Source organism: Empidonax traillii, unplaced genomic scaffold (genome assembly GCF_003031625.1).
Source record: "Empidonax traillii isolate 1590-97213 ecotype Southwest subspecies unplaced genomic scaffold, ASM303162v1 scaffold912:size315693, whole genome shotgun sequence".
In the NCBI taxonomy this organism is placed as follows: Eukaryota; Metazoa; Chordata; class Aves; order Passeriformes; family Tyrannidae; genus Empidonax; species Empidonax traillii.
In genome coordinates, this window is record NW_020956105.1 from 266,596 (window position 1) to 285,716 (window position 19,121).

Sequence of the window (19,121 nt, forward strand, 5' to 3'; positions counted from 1 at the left end):
GAGACAGCCAGATACAAAGCACTAAGATACAAAGAACTAAGCATAAGAATTAATATTTCAGATGGTAAATTTTATTCCAGAAAAAAAAAAACAAAAACAAAACCAAACTTATGTGCAAAACTCCTTTGTTATAATGTCAGTATAAATTAATGCTTCTAAAATGGGGAAATGTTGAGACATTGAAAATAAATTATGTGAGATTTTGTTATGAAGTCTAATTTTCAAAATTGTTTTATGCTTTTAAAATTTAAAGACTTTAAAAACATTGTGCTTCCTACCCTGTGATTTACGTATAATATTTCAGGTGTGGTTTCTCCACTTCATCTTTACTTTCTTGCACATGAATTGTGTATGGAATGACAGTCTGTTGGATGTTAATGAAATTCTTGCTCCTGAGATAATCTGTCCAACCCCACGTCCCCAAAGAACTAGGTCACTTTTTAGCTGAGGTTTTTCCCCTGACAGGCCTGACAGTCACCACCCAAACTTTCATTGCAATTTTCCTTTCAAGAAACTAATCTTTGCAGTAGATTTTTCTGCTGGCACGTGGGATACCAGAACATCAATCTGCCTCTACAATATGTAGCATCAAAGAACAACTGGAAGGACACATTTTCATACTTACAGTTTTAACATCTGCATTTTATAAATAACTAAAAGATGGGTGGAATCTTGTATTTCCTTCTCTACTTCGGAAATATCCATCAGTTTGTGATACACCTGTAAAATAACAATTTAATTATTGACTAAATAAGCAACAATAATTGAATAATCATTGACTAAGTGACTAATAAGTGACAGACAACTCCATGGGGTTTACTGGGAGTTTGAAAGCATTACCATTAGAGAAAATATTTGTGAGTATTTCTCTGGAACATTTTCCTTAATAAAGACTGCTGCAGTAGATGAAAACTCTTTTGCTTCTTCCAGTTTTGAAGCATCGAGGAAGCACTCGAGTAAATTTCTGCAGATCAAATAAATGCTTGTATGAAATATTTATTGACATTTTCCATAATAATTCTTACTTATATTTTTTCAACATGCTTTCCATTCAAGGTACCACTCCTAAATGAAGTACAAGCCATTAGCACTGACTCAGCACAAAAGAGATCCTCTCACTTCTACATCTTTGCTTCTCCCAAAAATATAGAGCTTTTAACACTTATTTAGTGCAGATCATAAAGAGAATCTTGGAAAAGGAGGGCTTTTTTGTGAAAACTTTTCTCCACAAGATGTGTGGAATTAAAAAGAGTAATTGTTTAAAACTGTAGCAGAACACTTCTCTAAGATTCTCCCTTTACTACAAGAAAGGACGGTGTTTCACAGCCATCTAGCACAAGAAAATTATTTATATTGGAAACTGAAACTGGATTTTCAGTACTTTATTTGCTTTAACTGAGAAAGAGCCTGTGATTCCATTAAATAAATTAGCAACAAAAATGATAATCATAATAAAAATATTTTTAAAATAAATACAAATGTAAGAAAAATAAATGCAACCATTAGTTTTGTAGCACAAACATACTGTGTGCACTTTCTTTTTCTCATCAACACCTCAGCAAGAGTATCAAAAACTGCCTGCATGGTATTCTACATGGTGCTTAGCATGTTTTTGTTGGAATGTTTTTGTTACTTAATTTTTTATTTCCCTCCAGTTTCAACTTATAAATAAAACGTTGTGCAGACCATCAGTCACAGACCAAAAAAATAGAAAAGACCACAAAGAGAAAGGGAAAAACTATGGTAGAAGTGTAAGAGGAACTGGAAACGGTCTGCAGAATAGCAGACCAAAACATCTCTGAGAAAACCTTGTGGGACCTTGAAAAATGACATGGACACTCCTCATCTTGCATGTAAAACTCTCTCTCAGGAGAGTTATCTCAAGGTTTATGCTCCAGCTTTGTTCTAGAAATGTGAGAATGGTAATACATTGATAGTGATACACCATTTGTTTCCATTATGAATGACTCAAACACTACATCCAAAATGACTGGGCTACTTCAAATTGGATCTAGGGCAAAGCTGTCTCTGCCACTTAAATTTTAAACTCAAATTAAATATTAAAATGAAGCATCTTTTATGTTGAGGGCATTAATGTCTCTTTAAAAAGTTATGAATTAAGCTTTCCACAATAAATGTATCTACATTACCCATGAAATATACCTTAATAAAGATTACCTCAGGTGGCAGCCACAATCCCAAGAGGACTACAGAATGCCCATATGAGAAAATACAATTAAACTTACATCATCAGCTTTGCCCTCCACTCATAGTCTTGCTCTTCAGCTTGGTTTAATGCTGTAACAATCTGGGAAAGGCTGGGAATCAGGCGATAGCGGGATCCAGGCTTAAGAAATGGCCTCACAAGTGGCCAGTAAAGAACTGAGGCATTATATATCAAAAAATAATATCTGAAAAATAAGAATCAAAAATGTAGTATTTTGTAGACTTGAACAGACATAAAATTACAGCTTGAGTATTTTAAGACACTTCTAAGAAGTACAAAATTGGACCTTTTCATTAGAGCCAATCCTGATCAATAACTGAGAGGACAAGTACAGTACAAGGATATAGTAACTCTTGCAACTACACTCTACTCAATAATTAACCACTTAAAAATCAGCTAACATGGTGCTCTCACTCTATAGAGCACAAGTATAAAAAGGTAAGAAATGCTGAGCTGTCTACCAGCCTTACACAGGATTATTCATCCCATCCATTTAAGAATTCATTATTCTTGTGTTGTTACAGAAGTGACGAAACGGAAGGAAAAATCTAAAGAAAAAACCCAAACAACACAACTCCAGGTTACCCAGTGAAAACCTGAGACAAACAACCGAAAATCTACATCAGTAACATTTCCTGGCATTGAGAGCTAACCCATCAGTAGGGCCTACCTTCTGTCATGGCTGGCAAAATCTACTGCCTTCATAAAAAACAGCACAAACTTTTCAAACTCTTCCTGGAACAGAACAAAATAAAAGCTAATGCAGTTTGAATACAGCTTTTATAAATCAGTACATTATTTTCCCAGTTCAGTATGTTCATATCTCAGAAATTTTATTTTCAGACTAATCTCAACCCAAAAGATACTGCCATAGGAAGTTGCTGCCACAGAAACAGAATAACTAAAAAAATGTTTTCTTCAGAAACAGTTCCAATAAGTCACCTAAAACAGTATGTTGGGGTGCTTTCCTATGGGGAAAGACTGAGAGAGCTGGGACTACTGAGCTTGAGAAAGGCAGCTCAGGAGAGATCTTATCAGTATATACAAATTCCTAAGGGAGAGTGTAAAGAAGATGGATGAGATAGTGAGCAGGGATTTTTGAAAGTCTAGGAGAAAGATTCAGTGGAAATAGCAAAGCAGAGGTGGATGGAAACAGCAAAGCAGAGGTGGATGGAAATGGCAAAGCAGGAAGATGGTGACACCAGAGGGGTCTCTGCAGTGTTCCAGAGAAGAGTAACTCAACTCTCCAAGAGAGCTAGAAGTGACTTACTGGGCTCTGGGATGGCATAAGAGGGGTACTGAGCAATAAATGGGAACTATGTAGATAAAGAGAAAACCAGAAAAAAAGAGCCTGAGATTAAATATGTACTAAAGCAGAGAAGATGCACTTGGCCCCTAAGAACACTAGCATCTTAAATTTAAGAACATCTTATAATTAAGAACATAAGCATCTTAATCAACTGAGAAGGACTGCTCAGGACAGAAACCAAAATAAGGACAAATTTATCTTCACTGAGTGAATGATGATTACTAGTCACACAGTATGAGATGCTGCACCAGTCCTATTTTCATAAATTATCTGGAACACAGCTGTGAAAAAATTTTACAACTGATGCAAAGTCTATCACTTTTCAAATTTGCACAAAACTTTAAAGGAACAGTTGAACAGTTGTTCTGCCCATATGCTCTGAGAAAAAACAAAGTATAGATAATATGACAGGGAAAATATTCTAAATCGAAAGTCAATTCAAACACATTATTCCAAGAAACTACTGCAACATCTGACAGGGAAATTTGTGAACACAAATAACACTAACTACGAGCTACAAAGACGGTGAAGGGCCTGGAAGGGAAACCATACATGGAGCAGCTGAGGGCACTTGGTCTGCTCAGCCTGGAGGAGATTGAGGTCAGACCTCATCAGGGTCTGCAGCTTCCTCACAAAGGGCAGCAGAGGGGCAGCACCAATCTCTGCTGCCTGGGAGCAGTGAGAGGAGCCAAGGGAATGGCTGGAGCTGTGCCAGGGCAGGGTTAGGGTGGATCTCAGGAAAAGGTTCTTCCTCCAGAGGGTGGTTGGGCACTGAACAGGCTCCCCAGGACACTGGTAACGGCCCCAAAGCTGCCAGAGCTCAAGGAGCACTTGGACAACACTCTCAGGGACAGGGTGGGATTGCTGGGGTGTCCTGGGGGGGGGGGGGGCAGGAGTTGCACTGGATGATTCTTGTGGGTCCTCTCTCACTTAAGATATTCCATGATTCAAAACATCTGTTAAGGCCATTTTCGGGAGTCAGACACCATTAACAGATTATCAAAGCTGACTGACCACAGTAGAAGGACAAGTGAAATACTGAAGGCATAAAACAGATCCCACTCCATTTTAAAATCAGCAGGAGGTAAACACTTATGGAATGGTATCACCTAAAAGCAACACACAAAAGGAGAAATATCCTGCTGAGTTGCTACCACCTCTTACTACAAAAAGCCACATCCAAGGTACTACATGGAAAGATTACTGATGAGTGCTAGAAGCACACTGCCACAGAAAGTAACTGTGCAACCTCTCTCCTTCAGTCCTCCACTTCCCACAAGCCTGTGAAATGCTTCCTGAATAAAACTGGTAATCACTTTAGGAGTTACAGCTAAATTCGGTCTGAAAGTATCACATAAAAAGTGAAAAGGTTGACTTCAAAACAATCGACTGCTTGAAAACTTTTGCAAGCATTCCTTTTTATTGTCCTCCCCAAAATATTTGGAATATTAGTCTTATTCAGCTGGTTTTGTTTACTCACAAACTACTCAATATATTTTCCTTTTATTTTTCCCGCAGTTCTGATTGTCCTTGTGTATTTAAAATAGCTGAAAGCAATACATTAAAACCTAGGAATAAATACTTCTAAAAACTGGTTCAATATAAAGCAACCTTTATAACTTCTCACCAAATTATCTGTAGACTGTAGAGCATGCAACTGGCCTTGGCACAAATAGGCTCTGCCAAGAAACTGGTTCACAGGATATCTTGCTTTAAAATACATCCGTAGACAGTCACTGCTCATTTCTGGATATCCCATCTAAGACCCAAAAAAGCGCATTTTAATAGTTAAGAAAATGCAACAAACAACTAAGAATTGTTAGCTTCTAAAAATGCATGCCTAAGCAAAGGGTAACATCCAGCTGCACACCAGTATGCAAGCAATATTACACAAATATGCAGACTTGTACCAGATGTGGTACAAGCCCACTAAAATTTACTAAAATTTGAAGGCTTATTTTTGTCATTCCAAATGTAAATGTAAAAAGATAGCTGCCTTATTTTATAAAACTCCTCAGTCACTCAATCACATAACTGCTTACAGTATTCAAAAAAGGTTTCCTTTTTTAACACAATTGTTAATATAAAAACAAAATTCTTAACAGAACTTTTTTTTGAAGTATGGATATTAGCTGGCAGGATTTTGTTTGTGCTACACCTCAATTTTCAGACCACAGAATTTGATTGGATTGCAGCCTGGGGAAAAAAAAAAGAAGTTTCATAATTAGAATGTATTAGAATCTTCCTTCTTATGGCTGGTATGGTCTGTTCACATACACATTTCCTTCAGTCATAACCAAAATGCTAAGTTCAAGTTTTCCATAACAAGAAAAAACAAACATGGCAAACTATTTTATATATACTGTGGTATACCTTGCATATTTTGGTCTAATTGCAAACTTCACAAACCATAGTTTGATGACTGACTATAAAAAAGTGATACTTTTAAAATGAAAATGCATGTTAAAACAATTGCTCTCCAAAACCAGAAGAGTATGATACTTCCCTCAGCTATTTCTGGGATTGTTTTTGAGGCAGTTAACTTTAACAACTGTAAACACAGTATGTTGTATACATGTTTTTATTCAGTACAGATGCATTGTTTAAATTACAAACCTGAAGTGCTTGTTCAGCACATAAAACATACAAGTCGGTGCTGAAGCTATCTGGGTCAAGTGCAAATTTTTCTTCATTGGCTGATTTGATCAACTCGTAAGCTCTCTTCAAAGCCTGAACATCTGCAGTAAATAAGGAATAAAGAATTTATTCTTCAAGGTGGATTGACTGACTTGATTGCATTCAAATGAGCTATGTGATATGCTGTCTCCTCTTCACAGAATTAAGAATGTTTAAGAAAAATAGTATCAAACACACGTTGTTCAAAGTCATATGATTTTAGGATGAAGCATTAGTAAGTCTTTTGCTATTTGGAATCACTAANGTGAGGCCGGGCCTGCCCCGGTCTCGGGCTGGCGGGTGGCACCGGTAACGACTGGTGGCTTCCCGGGGGTGGAAGCAGCCCTCAGAAGTGCTCTCACTGGTAACTTTTGTCCCCGTCTTGCAAGCTCCTGACGTGAAACTTTTTGAGATAAAGCAAACGCCGCCCGCCGGTGAAGCTTTGGTCTGAAACAGAACAAAATGCCCAAGGACATTTGGACCATATCTGCCAGTGCAGGAAGAAGACGTAGGTGAGGGTAAATAAACCTTTAGAGAACAACAGTCCAGAAAAGAGAGACAGTAAAAGAAAAAAAAGGAAGCTGCCTGACTGCACTGACATCAAGACATACCAAATGAAGTGTTTAAGCCTTCACCGCTGCCTCTCAACTACTTGGTCATGCAGGATTCTAAGACGGAAATCATCGTGATCATGAAGACAATTCAAGGCTTACATGTATTAATGCAGTTTTAAACCTAAGCCCTTTGCACTTTGAGCTAAACTGAAATTCTGGACCAGTAGGGCATTTCCACACAAGGGTTTGCACAGAATTCAGGAGTAGACTCATTCTTAAACCCTACCAGTACTACCTACCCCTGGGCCATTCAGCCCATTTAAATTAAATAACTATCTTGTTTCTATAAATGTCAGTGAACACAAATAAAACTAATATGAAAACTAGGTGGGCAAGGAAAGAGAACCGTATAGCAAACCTGTGTCGATTTCTGATGCAGAAAGCAAATATTGGTCATGTGTAATAATGTTAGTAGTAATAACAGTGGCTTACTCTGGCTTACTATTATATGCATCAGTGTTTGTACCAAACTTTGTACCTCCTGCAGGACTCAGCTACAGGCCAGACACTTCTGGATGTCTATTGGTAGAATCCCAGACAGAGGTAGGACTAGTGTGTCCTGACAGAAAAATCAATATGTGGAAGCTCTACTGACTCAAGAAGAGGCACTTCTGAAATGTAGATAGTAGTCAAAATGGCACCCCCATAATATAAAGTCTCAAATTATTCCACTTATTATTCATCCTCATTAAATACCCGTGCTAAGAGTCTGGCAGTATTATCCCCAATTTCAATGAAAAATTACCGGCTACATAATGAAAAATGGTCACATGGTTTGTGATACAAAAGTGACTATTAAAATCTACTAATTATGTCATGGTAAAATGACTAGGAAAATACAGAAAGGAAACAAATGAGACCAAGTTAAAATCACCCACTTTAATTAATTTTTAAATAAACTGAAAGGAAATCAAAGAACTTGATTTTTTAAAAAAGTGTAGATTTGGAGGATGGTCATTTATTACTTAGCGAAACTTTCTGACTTCTCTTAAATTGTAACCCAATATAGAATGACTGGTACTCAAATCTGGAAACTAAGAAATATGTATTCATCCTCCCAGTTGTTACCCAACAACAGTTACGACTTTCTGATGCTTGATAGAAATCAGTGAGTAATTGCTGATAGCTTTTGCTGTGTCCTTTACTGCCACTAAAGTCACCTTTGTTTGTACAAATAAAGAGATTAAAGTCATCATGTTAACCAACATAATAAAAACTTTAAAAATAGAACATCTCCTGTAAATGGTCAAACAAAAGTGCATCAGGGAGGTTACTTCACACTCCATTTGCCTTTTATAGGAATTCTTTTACTTTCCCTGAATAGATGAGGTACTGGATTACGTGCCTGATTTTCCAGTCCTCCTACAGGCAAGGTGACCCTAGAGAGAATGGGAAATAGTACTGACCTAAGATTCTGTAATGAGAATAGAACAGAATGTCAAAGGAACCCCTGGTTTGCTCTATGTGCTTTTTTATCATAATTACTTTCTGATTCTTCTGTGCTCTGGCTTGCAGATTCAAACATTTCACGTGTTACAAGTTTGTCCTTCTCAGAGGGCTTTTCCGTAGTGGTTTTTTTTTAACATGTAAGAGAGTACAAAAATGGTTTTCCATAGCAGTTTCCCTAAGGCCCCACGGGTGGGATAACACGAGTGGCCGCCAGGGCTCCCCCCGCGGCAGGGCCCGCCCTGTGGCGCAGGCGCGGTGGCTCAGCGTGGTGCGGTGGCTCTGCGGGGCCGCGGCGGGGCTATGCGCGGGGCCGGGGCGATGCTGGCCCTGCCGGCCCTGCTGGCCCTGCTGCCCGCCCGCAGCCCCGCGGGCTCGGCCCGCCGCTCCGCCCGCACCAGGTGGGCAGGGCACGGGCACCCGCCTTCCCAGACACCGGGCCCGGGCCCAGGCTGGAACCGCGGCTCGGCCTCCCGGGTTTGGCTGCGCGGGGGCCGCGGCCCCGGGGCACCGGCACAGCGCCGGGGGCTGGGAGGGGACGCACCGGGGCCGGGAGGAGCGCGGCTCGGTTACTCCGCGATGGGGCCGCTGGCGGTGGGAGCTGGGAGGTTCGGTCTCGTAGTAAAAGGAGCTTTGTGCGGTGGGGAGGCGGTCCAGCAAGTCCGGACCGCGAGATTCCGGCAGTGCGGAGGATGGTTTCGGTTACTGCGGAGTAAAATCTGTCTTTGCGGATTGCGTTTGGGATGAGGACCGACAGCAGCTGTAATGCATGGACACTGAATTTTTTTACCACTTTTTCTTCCAGGGAGTTTCAGAATGATTTCTGAATACAGTAATAGAGAGTCTCCACAGAGTTACTGCAATGACAAGAGAGGCTTTCTGTAATTGACTATGAGTGCATCTAAATTGGTGAAAAGTAATCCTGTGTTCTGTTGCTGGCATTGAGTAATGTAAAATAGGAAATTTTGCAAGGATAGCCTTTTTAACAGTTTGCTGGGTGTGGGGGGCTTGTCTTCGCAGGTCTGTGAGTCAAGTGTGTGTGGAAAAGTCACTCATTTTCAGAAGTAACACCCCTTATCCTACAGACATCATTGCTGTCCCTGGTGGACACGATCTGTTCTGTGTACAACTGAATGACTGTAAGTAACCTTTCTTCTCAAGCATTTCGTTCATAGATTGCCTCTGCTTAGGGAATCTTTTTTTTTTAAACTGATACGTTATAATTATTTTGGCTGTTCCAGAGAGAGCGTAATGAATCGGGGTCTGATCACCAAAGGCAAACACAAATAAAGATGATTGCACTCTATGTAAGAGTAGCACAAATCAGTCTTTATCGATTGCTTGTGTATCTGAGATACTTTAGTTAGTTTGGTACAGCAGCAAGTAAGGATGTTTGAAACTGGGTCAAGAGGGAATCACTGTGGAATACCATGCAAAAGTCTGGTTTTTAGGATGCCTATTGTCTATTTATACTTACTTTTGAGTTTTACCAAGCTTAATTATTTTGAATCCATTTAGTGTTGCTTTTAATGATATCATAAATTGGTAGTGCTTTGTAATTAAAATGTCACGTGTGTCTAATTTGGGTATCTCATATCTCACAGAAATGACAGCACATATTAAAATAGTTGTAAAGCATTTTTCATGCTTTTTGGAAACTCATTTTGTGTATTAACATCTGTTAATGAATCATGAACAGTACAAACTACTCATGATGTCATCCTATTCCTAGACCATAATAGCCTGTTAGAAGTGTTAAGTTGGGTTAATTAATATAAGGCACTATCTATCTTACAATTACTCAAGCTGTTTCTTTTAAAAATGTTGGCACAGTATTTACTTTTACCTTTTGTAGTAATTTGACATTGGAAGATTTCTTTTTTTTTCTCTTTTCAAACTCTAGCAAAGTTGAACTATTTCCAACAGCCCCAGGATATCAAAGAATCTGATTTTATGAAGTTCTTAGAGAAGTATGGCAGACACTCTTTCATAGCCCCATCACAAGTCCAGCCATTGTTCTCTGCTTTTTACCGTGTGAGTTGAAATCATAATCAGGTTGCACATACACTTCTACTAAAGCTGTCTGATGAGATCTAATGACAACAGATTGAAGGAGTCTTATTTTTGTACCTATAATCCATATTGTCACAGAGTTGTAGCATATCCTGAGTTAGAAGGGACCCACAAGGATCATCCAGTCCAACTCCTGGCCCTGCCCGGGACACCCCAACAATCCCACCCTGTCCCTGAGAGTGTTGTCTTAAACACTCCTTGAGCTCTGGCAGCCTTGGGGCCATGACCACTGCCCTGGGGAGCCTGTTCAGTGCCCAAACACCCTCTGGGGGAAGAACCTTTTCCTGAGATCCACCCTAACCCTGCCCTGGCACAGTTCCAGACATTCCCTGATTTGTCTCTCTGCCCTGATGATGACATCACCTTGTATTCCACAGTAACTTTGTGATTTCTCCAAATTGTCTTTTCAGGCTGGTGATCCAATCCTAATCTACTTTGATTCATCATCTGTACTGAGCACGCTCAGCCAGCCAGTAAAAATGGGAGCCAGTGGACTTTGTGTTGATGGAAATCCTGCTGGTTAGTAAAGGGGGAAGAACATCTTAGGGTGATTTGCTTCTGTTTGATCTGTTGTCATGTCTTAACTCAGGCTTCCTGGACAGTAAAAGTACAAGCTGTACTCGGATTTTTGCCGATTTGAGCAAGAGCTGCGTGACTGACCCTGCCCTCAATGCTGCCTCTTACTACCAGGATTTCACTGTGCTGAAGGTGCATGTCAGATTTCTTGCTTTTGTGCAAAATCATGGTTGCTTGACTTTGCACTGCTTTCCTCTGCAACTTCAGCTGACTGGAAAACTGAAAGTTGTCTGGTCTGTCATCCCTGATGTCCCAGTTGTTGAGGCCTTCTTGCTGGGACACCTGCTGAAAATGTTGGGATTGGTGATAATCCTTCAAATTACTTTCAGATAAATTTCAGTTATTAGCAAATTCTTAATGGATTTAACAAGTGCCTCACTGATTCTTCATAGTTTTAATGGTTTATGTAGACTCTCTTGCATTTTAAACTGACTGTTTTTCAGAGTATTTCTGATCCATCAGCTTGATCAACCAAGTAGTGCATGTTCTCAGTAAAGAATGAGGATTTGTTTTACACAATATGTTACCTCTAAAATCATATTGAAGGCCCCTTATCAATATTAGCTCTGTTTACAGTCATAGATTGAATTCCATATCAACTTCTCCACTATTTATTTTGATTTAATTTCAAAGTAACAGATTTACTGTTCTGGGTTCATTGTGCTGGTCTTACTGAGTGTTTATATGAAAATATTTCCTTTTGCCTTCTAGAGTTTCTCTGGTGTTCCATGAGAAAACAACACTGTAAATATGAACTCCTTACTAATGCTGATAACTGTTTCCCCTTATATTGGAAATGTAAATCAGCATAAATGTAGCAGAGAGTATTCTATTGATCAGATTTAACTCATGTTTTCAGGGCTTTCTTTGTCATTGTGGCCAAAATTCAGTTTTTCCTTAATTGGAAGCTGAAGTAATTACTTGATGGCAGAGAGGGAGTTCCAGGAACGGATCAGAGCTTTGATACTTCAAAGTATCTGCATTTTGCAGGACATTAGCAAGGCCAAGATTAAATTTGTCTTCTGATGTTCTAAAATGCATTTTGTGGATTAGGTCTGTGATTTATAGATCACAAAATGATGACAAGTTTTACACGTCTGGAATAAACCGAGTAATTATGTCAATATAATATGTAGGTTCTGTTTAGTGATGATTTCATGACTTCAGGCACTTGCAAACACAGAAATTTACTTGGGGTTTTTTTTGGTCTTATATATTGGTTTGTTTGTTTTCCCCAGGTCCCAGTTAGTGGCACCATTGTGCAGTCCATGAAGGTCAGTCTCTGTTTCCAATGAAAATAATTTCTACTTCAGAAATGAGACATACTTGGAATCTTAAGCATTCATAGTAATGTCCATGGGTTGGAAACTTGGGAGAATGGGAATATGCTGTGTCTGAGACAAGTTGTTTTTTGGCAAAAGTGTGATATTATAGGAAAAAATGGGGATATAAGGAAGGATGTGCTTTTAAATGAATGGGCACAGATAGGGCTAAAGTCAGGGAGGTAGCTTGTTTTCTTGTTAAAAAATTGGGCATCTGGAGCAGGATGGTGTGCCCACAGATCACAGCAAGGAGGTAAACCTGGCTTGTGTGGAAAAACAGTGGAAAAGAGTAAAGAATGCACACTGCTTTTAAACAGTTAATAATTGCTCATGTGTTTCCTGTCTCCAGGTAAATGTCACTGCAGTTGCACCGCCTGGAGCTCCCCAGATGAGAGACAACACATGTATCAACGTGGTTTCGGAGGTCCGTGAATCTCCTCTGTGCAGCTTAACACAAAGTCATTGCCCTGTGACCTTGCTCTGTCTCTGACTTTCCTCTGATTTGGGCTTTCAGGTGATCTATGAGATAGAATACAGTGGCACGAGTGGGATTCAGAGTGTTTCTGTCCAGTTCAAAGTGAGCAACATCTCTGGGAACGTTGGATCCTCTCTGCAGCAGCACTTCACCTTGCACTTCTGGGTCAGTGCCCCCACCCTCCCTGGGCTTTTACCAAGCTTGTAGTCTGTAGTTCCTGACCGATTTTGATACAGATGAGATCTGAAGATATTGGAGCAGTGTCACTGTGTTGGAGCAGTAACAGAACCCTGGGATGCAGATGATAGTTGAAGGCAGGAGGAGATGCATTTCTAGTCTCAAGTAAACCATGCTAGTAGAAAAATTCAGGTTCAGTGCAAGCTCAAGTGCAGTCCTGCATTGCACAAATATCAAGAGGCTAATTGTTTTTATCTGATTATTTTTGCTGTTGTTTTGGTTTGGGTGTGGTTTGTTTGTTTGTTGTTGTTGTTTGTTTTTTGGTGTTTTTTTTGTTGAGATGGAAGGCAGTCACCAGCATGGTTTTGTGAAGGAAAGGGTTGAAGCTGTTGGTTTATCTGAGATGTTCAGTGTTTGGGAACAAAGTTTGCTAAATTTATTCCAAGTACTTATTTAACTTTGCCTGTGCAGCAGAAAAGAGAGTTACTTTGGAGGGAGTGGAAATCTCAGAAATGCTAATGTGTGTTAAGTTCACATAAATCTTGTCCCGTAGAGGGATGTAAAGTTGGGTAAGTGATGACCTCGGGGGTTGATAAATATGCAAAGCAACCTTGTTGAAGTTGGCCCCAGAAGGTCTCACCATAAAACAATTTAGAAGTGGAATGTGCCACTAAGAATCAGGGTCAAGGCAGGGTTTGTTCTGCAGTTCATCTGTAGGATTGCCCAGACTGATTTGTTCACTTCCTCAGACACAAATGCTGAGCAATAAGAATTCATTGTCCTGAGAGCTTTCCTGGCAGTATCCTCATTTCAGGTACTGACATTTAGTTTTTTACTTCCTGGACTGCAAGTGAACTTTCCGGGTAAGAAAGATACTTCGGAAACAAATAATGGGAGTTTTAGTAGTGCATAATATTCAGTCATTCAAAAAAAGACTAACATTCAAAAAAAGACTAACATTTTTGAGAATATGAATTTGATCTTTGGAGATGAATGGATTTCATTGGTGCCAATATTTTCCTCTTCTTCTGTGTCTTCCCTCTGCATCTTTGCAGACCAAGACCCTCTCTCGTACGTTGCCCAGAAGTGGAAACCCTGGCTATATCACTGGAGCACCACTGTTAATTGCGAACAGTGGTGCCATGCAGCATGTATCCTTTCTCTGCTACCAGTTTTTATTTATCACTGAGTTTCTTGACTTCCAGTACTCCCTTGTCAGTCCTCTGATAGGGAAAAGGAGGAATGCGGGCTGAGTGGATTGTTAAATACAAGATGAGTGTCCTATACTGTCTGTTTATGCTTTTGTTTGTCTCCTTGACATGCAGTCTGTCAGATGAGCATCTTACAGAGTGAAAGTGATGGGAGTTGCTCACAGTTCCTCAGACACACAGTGCAGTTCAGGAGGAACATGAGAACAGGCTGCAACCTCAGGTAACACCCTCTGCACTTGTCCTTCCTGACACACTCAGAAGGTCTGGGCTCACTCAGCATGTCTGTTCTGCGGTGCTGTGGAGTCAGGGCCCTTCCCTGAGTTTACCAGTGGGTCTCTACAGATCTTTCATATCCTCCTAAGAGAGCTCGGACATCAGAGAGGTGGGGGACCACTAGAATAATCTGAACATTGCGAAGGCCTTCTGGGACATCATGAGGCTGTAGTCTGACAATATATCTTGGACAAGAGTAGAGTTTATACTTGAGGAGTGAATTACAAAGGAATCTTAAAAAGGGATTGTTTTGATGATTTGGATTGTTCTTTTGGCAGGGCAGGTGTAGGACCACTGGTGTGATAAGATGGCTGAAGAGCTGTCAGTTTTCCTTATTATGCATTACCCTGCCATATTTTTCTCCCTTCCCATTGCAGAGATGATTGAAACTGCATCTGTTTAATACCAATACTTGTTGACTTATTACATGAGCAGAAGAAATACTACAAAGGCAGAATGTTGATAGTGGGGTTTTTGTCCTGGAAATCACTTTGTCAAAGCTGTTATTTTCTCATTTCCAGCCTATCCCCGTTACTGGAAGAGAGTAACTGCAGTTACGTCCAGCAGAAGTTATACAAGGCTTTTCAGGGGATGAACAAAACAGAGGCCCTTGCTATGATTGGCAGTGCTCATTCAACCCAGACGGAAGAGTGGACAACCATTCTGGTTCAGAGCTGCAGTGTGCAGGTAATGTGAATGCAAGAAGACCAGCTGGGAGTATTTTTCCTTTCATATCTTTGTACTGCCTCAGGGAAGTGTGGGCATCTGGACTTCCTTTGTGTGATGATCCTGTGACTCTTAGGAACCTTAATACCTGTAAGGTTCATACTGTTAGGGTACTTAACAAAAGAAACCCCAACAAACCCTGACAGATTTCATATCTCTTGAATTCTGTTCCTGCTATCTAAATGGGCAAAAAGAGTTTAATGCTGAATCCAGTGTTGTATTACATAGTTTTCTGACAGCCTTTTAGAACTAATAGTACCTGGTTACTTGCTATTAATTTGATGTTTTTATTGTTATCATCCTTTCTGATTTTCCATTTTCCAGGGATATTTATGTATCACCTAATAAGGTTAAAAGGTTGCAACCAAAGTACTTTTATATTAATAATTAATAATCTGTCAGATGGCCTCATGAAATACAAAATCCAAGTGATACAGCTGAGACAAATTCTGTTTAAAAGTGAGATGGATACAACTCCAAAAGGGGTGGTTGACCTGACCAGAAATTAGGGAGTTAGTGCCGAAGTGACCTCTGCTATCCAAAATATTAGACTTGGACCATAATGGTCCTTTTTCACTTTGAAAATACAATATTAAGTTGATTGGAGTATATTTTATTTTCAGGCTGTGAATTGCTCTTCCTGTTGTGTGGTTCCTGTGACCCTGGAGATTCAGATACTGTGGACTAAAGTGGGCCTCCTGTCCAACCCCCAAGCTCAAATACTGGGTGCACGATACTTTTACCAGTGTCGCCCCCTGAAGGTATGGAATTAAAACCCCTTTGGAGAAAACCTCTTCTTTAGCCCACACTGCATGGCTGCAGTTGCCTGAGTGACTGACCAGAAAACAGAGAACCCGGGAAAGACATCTTGATTTCTCCACCCATCCACAGTATCTGGTCATAGTTGTATTTGGACTCCCTGAAAATACAGGGCGTTCTTAAGTGATGCAGAGCTCTACAAGAGCGTGCTGGAAGTTTCTTGTGGTTGCCTTCTCTCAGCTGTTGAGCAGGGGTTGTATATGGGCTTTTTTCCCTGCACTAATCTCTCTGATTTTAAGGCAGATTTTGATGGTCCAGACACAAAATTGATCATCTTGAGGTTTCTCATTCACAAAGGCAATTGGGCCTACTATGTGTTTACTCATTGATAGGAGAACTTAACATTCATCAGAAGGGAGGGGAAAATTCTAATTGTAACTGCTCAGCAGTGGTAGTTTGTAGCTGAGGACTGATCTGGCAGGGAGGGCAGGAAGGGGTTAAGCTGCCTGGAAGCAGGGATGCTAGGACACTTTGCAAGTGAGTGAAGTTTCCAGGTGATGAGGTAAGAAACAGCCTCAGCTTTGTAGTGTAGCCATTCTGGAATGGGAATGGTCAGGAGCCACCTTTGGACAGCAGAGCTGGACTGGGGGATGGACCCGCTGGGGGATGGACCTGCTGGGAGCTGGTGCTCCCAGGATGGGTGCTGTTGGTGGAAGTGTACACAAGGAGTCTGCTCGTGATGCATCTTTGCAGACCCAATGTAGAACCATGTAGGACTGTACCCAATGCATTGTTCATTCTGGTTTTCTTTTCTATTTAAGCACACCAGTGTTTTTTAATTTGCTGTGAGAGGTACCACAAAAATTCCCCAAGAGGAGTCTCAGCCTTTTTGTCTTAAGAGTCATGAATTCTGTCTTGCAGCTTTTTTGAATGCTTCCTACAGAACTTTGCTCTTAATGCAATCCTCCAGATTCTTCTCGGGGAAGTGTGGTGATTTCACAGGCTGACTTAAAGCAGTGCAAGCACGGCAGGTGTGCTGCCAGGAGCTTCTGTCTCTATGTTATCATGCAGGGCTGGGGAATGGGGCAGGGAGTGAGGTTGCTCTTTTGGCACCAGCATGTTCTTAAATCAGCCCAAGGTAGCCATGAAACTGCCCACAGCTGAAGGAGCGAGTGTATTAGTTGTCTTGCAGCATTCTGTTGAAACAGAAAAGAACTGAGGCCTTAGAAGTTCAGTCCCCTCTTCCATCTTTACCCATCTGTCTCCTTTCTAAAACAACATCCTCAAACTTGAGAAATAAATTTATTGTTGTATTGGGTCCCTGCTTTATTTTATTGATATTTTACTGAAAGGATTTCATCTTGTGGTAGTTCAGTCTGTTTCTGGCAGCAAACACTTGTCCAAAGGGCCAGGTGATTTTATCTTACATACAGTTTATAATTTTATAAAAAATAAAGCTAGCTTTGCTTCTGTTCTTATTACTAGCTAGCTGATACATCTCTCCTCTGAGTAAAAGACTTGCTCTAGCAGAGCTTGAGTCACTGCTGCCACTCTGGAGATCTGTAACATACAATGCACAGTAGCTACTTGTCTTTCCCTGAATTTACCTGCTAAGTATCAATTTGAGGAAAGAGGGGTTACTGAACACTTTAGACACTTAACTCCTACCGTTGTAAAGACATCTTGCTCGCCAGTCATCTGTGGTGGGTGTCCATTAGAGAATTGAGGGGGGATGTATATTTTGCATTGTCTGCTAACCTTGCTTTCCCTCTTGTTGCAGCTCCTGAGCACACAGACAGTACCTGTGACAACTGTCGTTACCTTCACTGACATGACAGAGTGGCCAGAACCACCCCGGGGCCAGCCCCAAAGGCACTGGAAACTCCCATTTGACATCTTTTTCCCATTCAAGGTGGCACTGAATTTAGAAAGCAGTTACAGAGTTGATCTGACTGGCTGTTTTTTGTTTATTCTAATAATTTCTGGTATTCTCTGCTTTTGAAAAATAGGTGAAGCCTGTACTTAAAATCAGTAAGTGAATTGGTACATTCCGAATATGACCCAGATCACAGGCTCTTTTCCTCAGGTTCTTTTACTGTGCCTGTAATATCTCTGTGCCTTCTGTTCTTGGATTAAGCCAGGGGACCAGCTTCTGTCCTGGGTCCTCTCATGCCCCTGTTCTCTGTATGTGCCACCTGTGAACATCACTGCGGTGAAACTGAACTGAAAATGACAGCCACTGGAGTTCTCAGTGGCACATCAGAGGGAGTTGGGAATGGTTCTAAAGTTAAAAAATCGACAATTTTAGCAAGAATTTTTAGATGTATTATTAGACTGAAGCTTACCTCTGGCTCGGTCTCTGGGACCAAGTTTACTGTTTGCAAAGTTAAAGGGGATGTCCTGACTTTCTGGTCTGCCCCATTCCATCACATGGGACATCTGATCAATTGTTGAAAGAAGTTGTTGGATGAAAGTATGTTTTTTAGCAAAATTATCTTAAATTCTTCAGAAGATGGAAAAATCTGCCCCATACGATGCCAGGTACTCAAGTGGAATCAGTAGGGGGCAGGATGATCAGAGCCTCTTGTTAATAAAATGTATTGGTTGCTTTTGTACATAAACTGCGTGTAGCAAATTTGTTGCTCTCCCTCATTACAATCTTTTAAAAAAGGGTGCAAAAATAAGCTGAAAACCTTGTAATTAGTCAGGGTATCAAGGGACATAACATGAATCAAAATAAAACCAAACATGCAGATTTTGGGGTAACTTCACATATTTACCTTTGTGAGTGTTTGCATGGTTTATTAGCTGGGAAAGAATTCCATGCAAGTGTCTGCTGCTTCCATGGATTCTGATTCTGGGGCAGCCCGTGCAGGCTGCTCTGAACACTTTGTGTTCCAGTGTTATGCAGGGTTGCTGGTTCCAGTACAGCAACAAGCTTGGATTTTTAGGTAGATGTGGCTTCTCAGAGTTTTTAGTGGAACACATCTGTAGTGTGTCCCGTGTCCTCTGATGCCCCTGATGTGTGGAATCCAGAAAATTAATTTACAGGTGACAGTCACTGAATTAACAAGGGGTTAGTTGGAGAAACTTCCCAAAAGTCACACTGCAAGTGTGTCATGATATAGCTTGAATGAAAAGGATCTGGCGTCCCTATTTTCTGCATTATTGAGATAATTGAATTAAGTGTGACTACAGAGATACTGTTTATCTATGAGCTGCAAATACATGAAGTACGGTGAGAATGCATCACCTTA

General features: G+C 40.6%; 2 protein-coding genes across 3 annotated transcripts in view; one reads left to right on the forward strand and one right to left on the reverse strand.

The window, feature by feature from the left end:
• Positions 1-7,076, reverse strand: part of CFAP46 (cilia and flagella associated protein 46) — a 65,048-nt gene extending 57,972 nt beyond the window's left edge. The window contains exons 1-8 of the mRNA XM_027902825.1: positions 7,066-7,076; positions 6,490-6,659; positions 6,153-6,274; positions 5,164-5,295; positions 2,898-2,962; positions 2,247-2,411; positions 841-964; positions 626-720 (exon numbers count right to left, since the gene is read on the reverse strand). Coding sequence (XP_027758626.1) covers positions 626-720; positions 841-964; positions 2,247-2,411; positions 2,898-2,962; positions 5,164-5,295; positions 6,153-6,274; positions 6,490-6,659; positions 7,066-7,076 — 884 coding nt within the window. The remainder of the gene's footprint in view (positions 1-625; positions 721-840; positions 965-2,246; positions 2,412-2,897; positions 2,963-5,163; positions 5,296-6,152; positions 6,275-6,489; positions 6,660-7,065) is intronic.
• A 1,514-nt stretch (positions 7,077-8,590) lies between these two features.
• TCTN3 (tectonic family member 3) lies at positions 8,591-18,567 on the forward strand. 2 transcript variants are annotated; one of them, XM_027902834.1, is made up of 14 exons: positions 8,591-8,673; positions 9,293-9,411; positions 10,176-10,306; positions 10,756-10,864; positions 10,935-11,053; positions 12,160-12,195; positions 12,593-12,667; positions 12,758-12,883; positions 13,951-14,046; positions 14,229-14,326; positions 14,901-15,066; positions 15,729-15,866; positions 17,645-17,929; positions 18,321-18,567. In XM_027902834.1, the coding sequence occupies exons 1-13, from the start codon at positions 8,594-8,596 to the stop codon at positions 17,864-17,866; spliced, it is 1,515 nt and encodes a 504-aa protein (XP_027758635.1). In that variant the 5' UTR covers positions 8,591-8,593; the 3' UTR covers positions 17,867-17,929; positions 18,321-18,567. The 2 variants fall into 2 exon arrangements, with proteins under 2 accessions (XP_027758635.1, XP_027758636.1); XM_027902835.1 differs by lacking the exon at positions 8,591-8,673 and adding an exon at positions 8,840-8,880.
• The last annotated feature ends 554 nt before the right edge of the window (positions 18,568-19,121 follow it).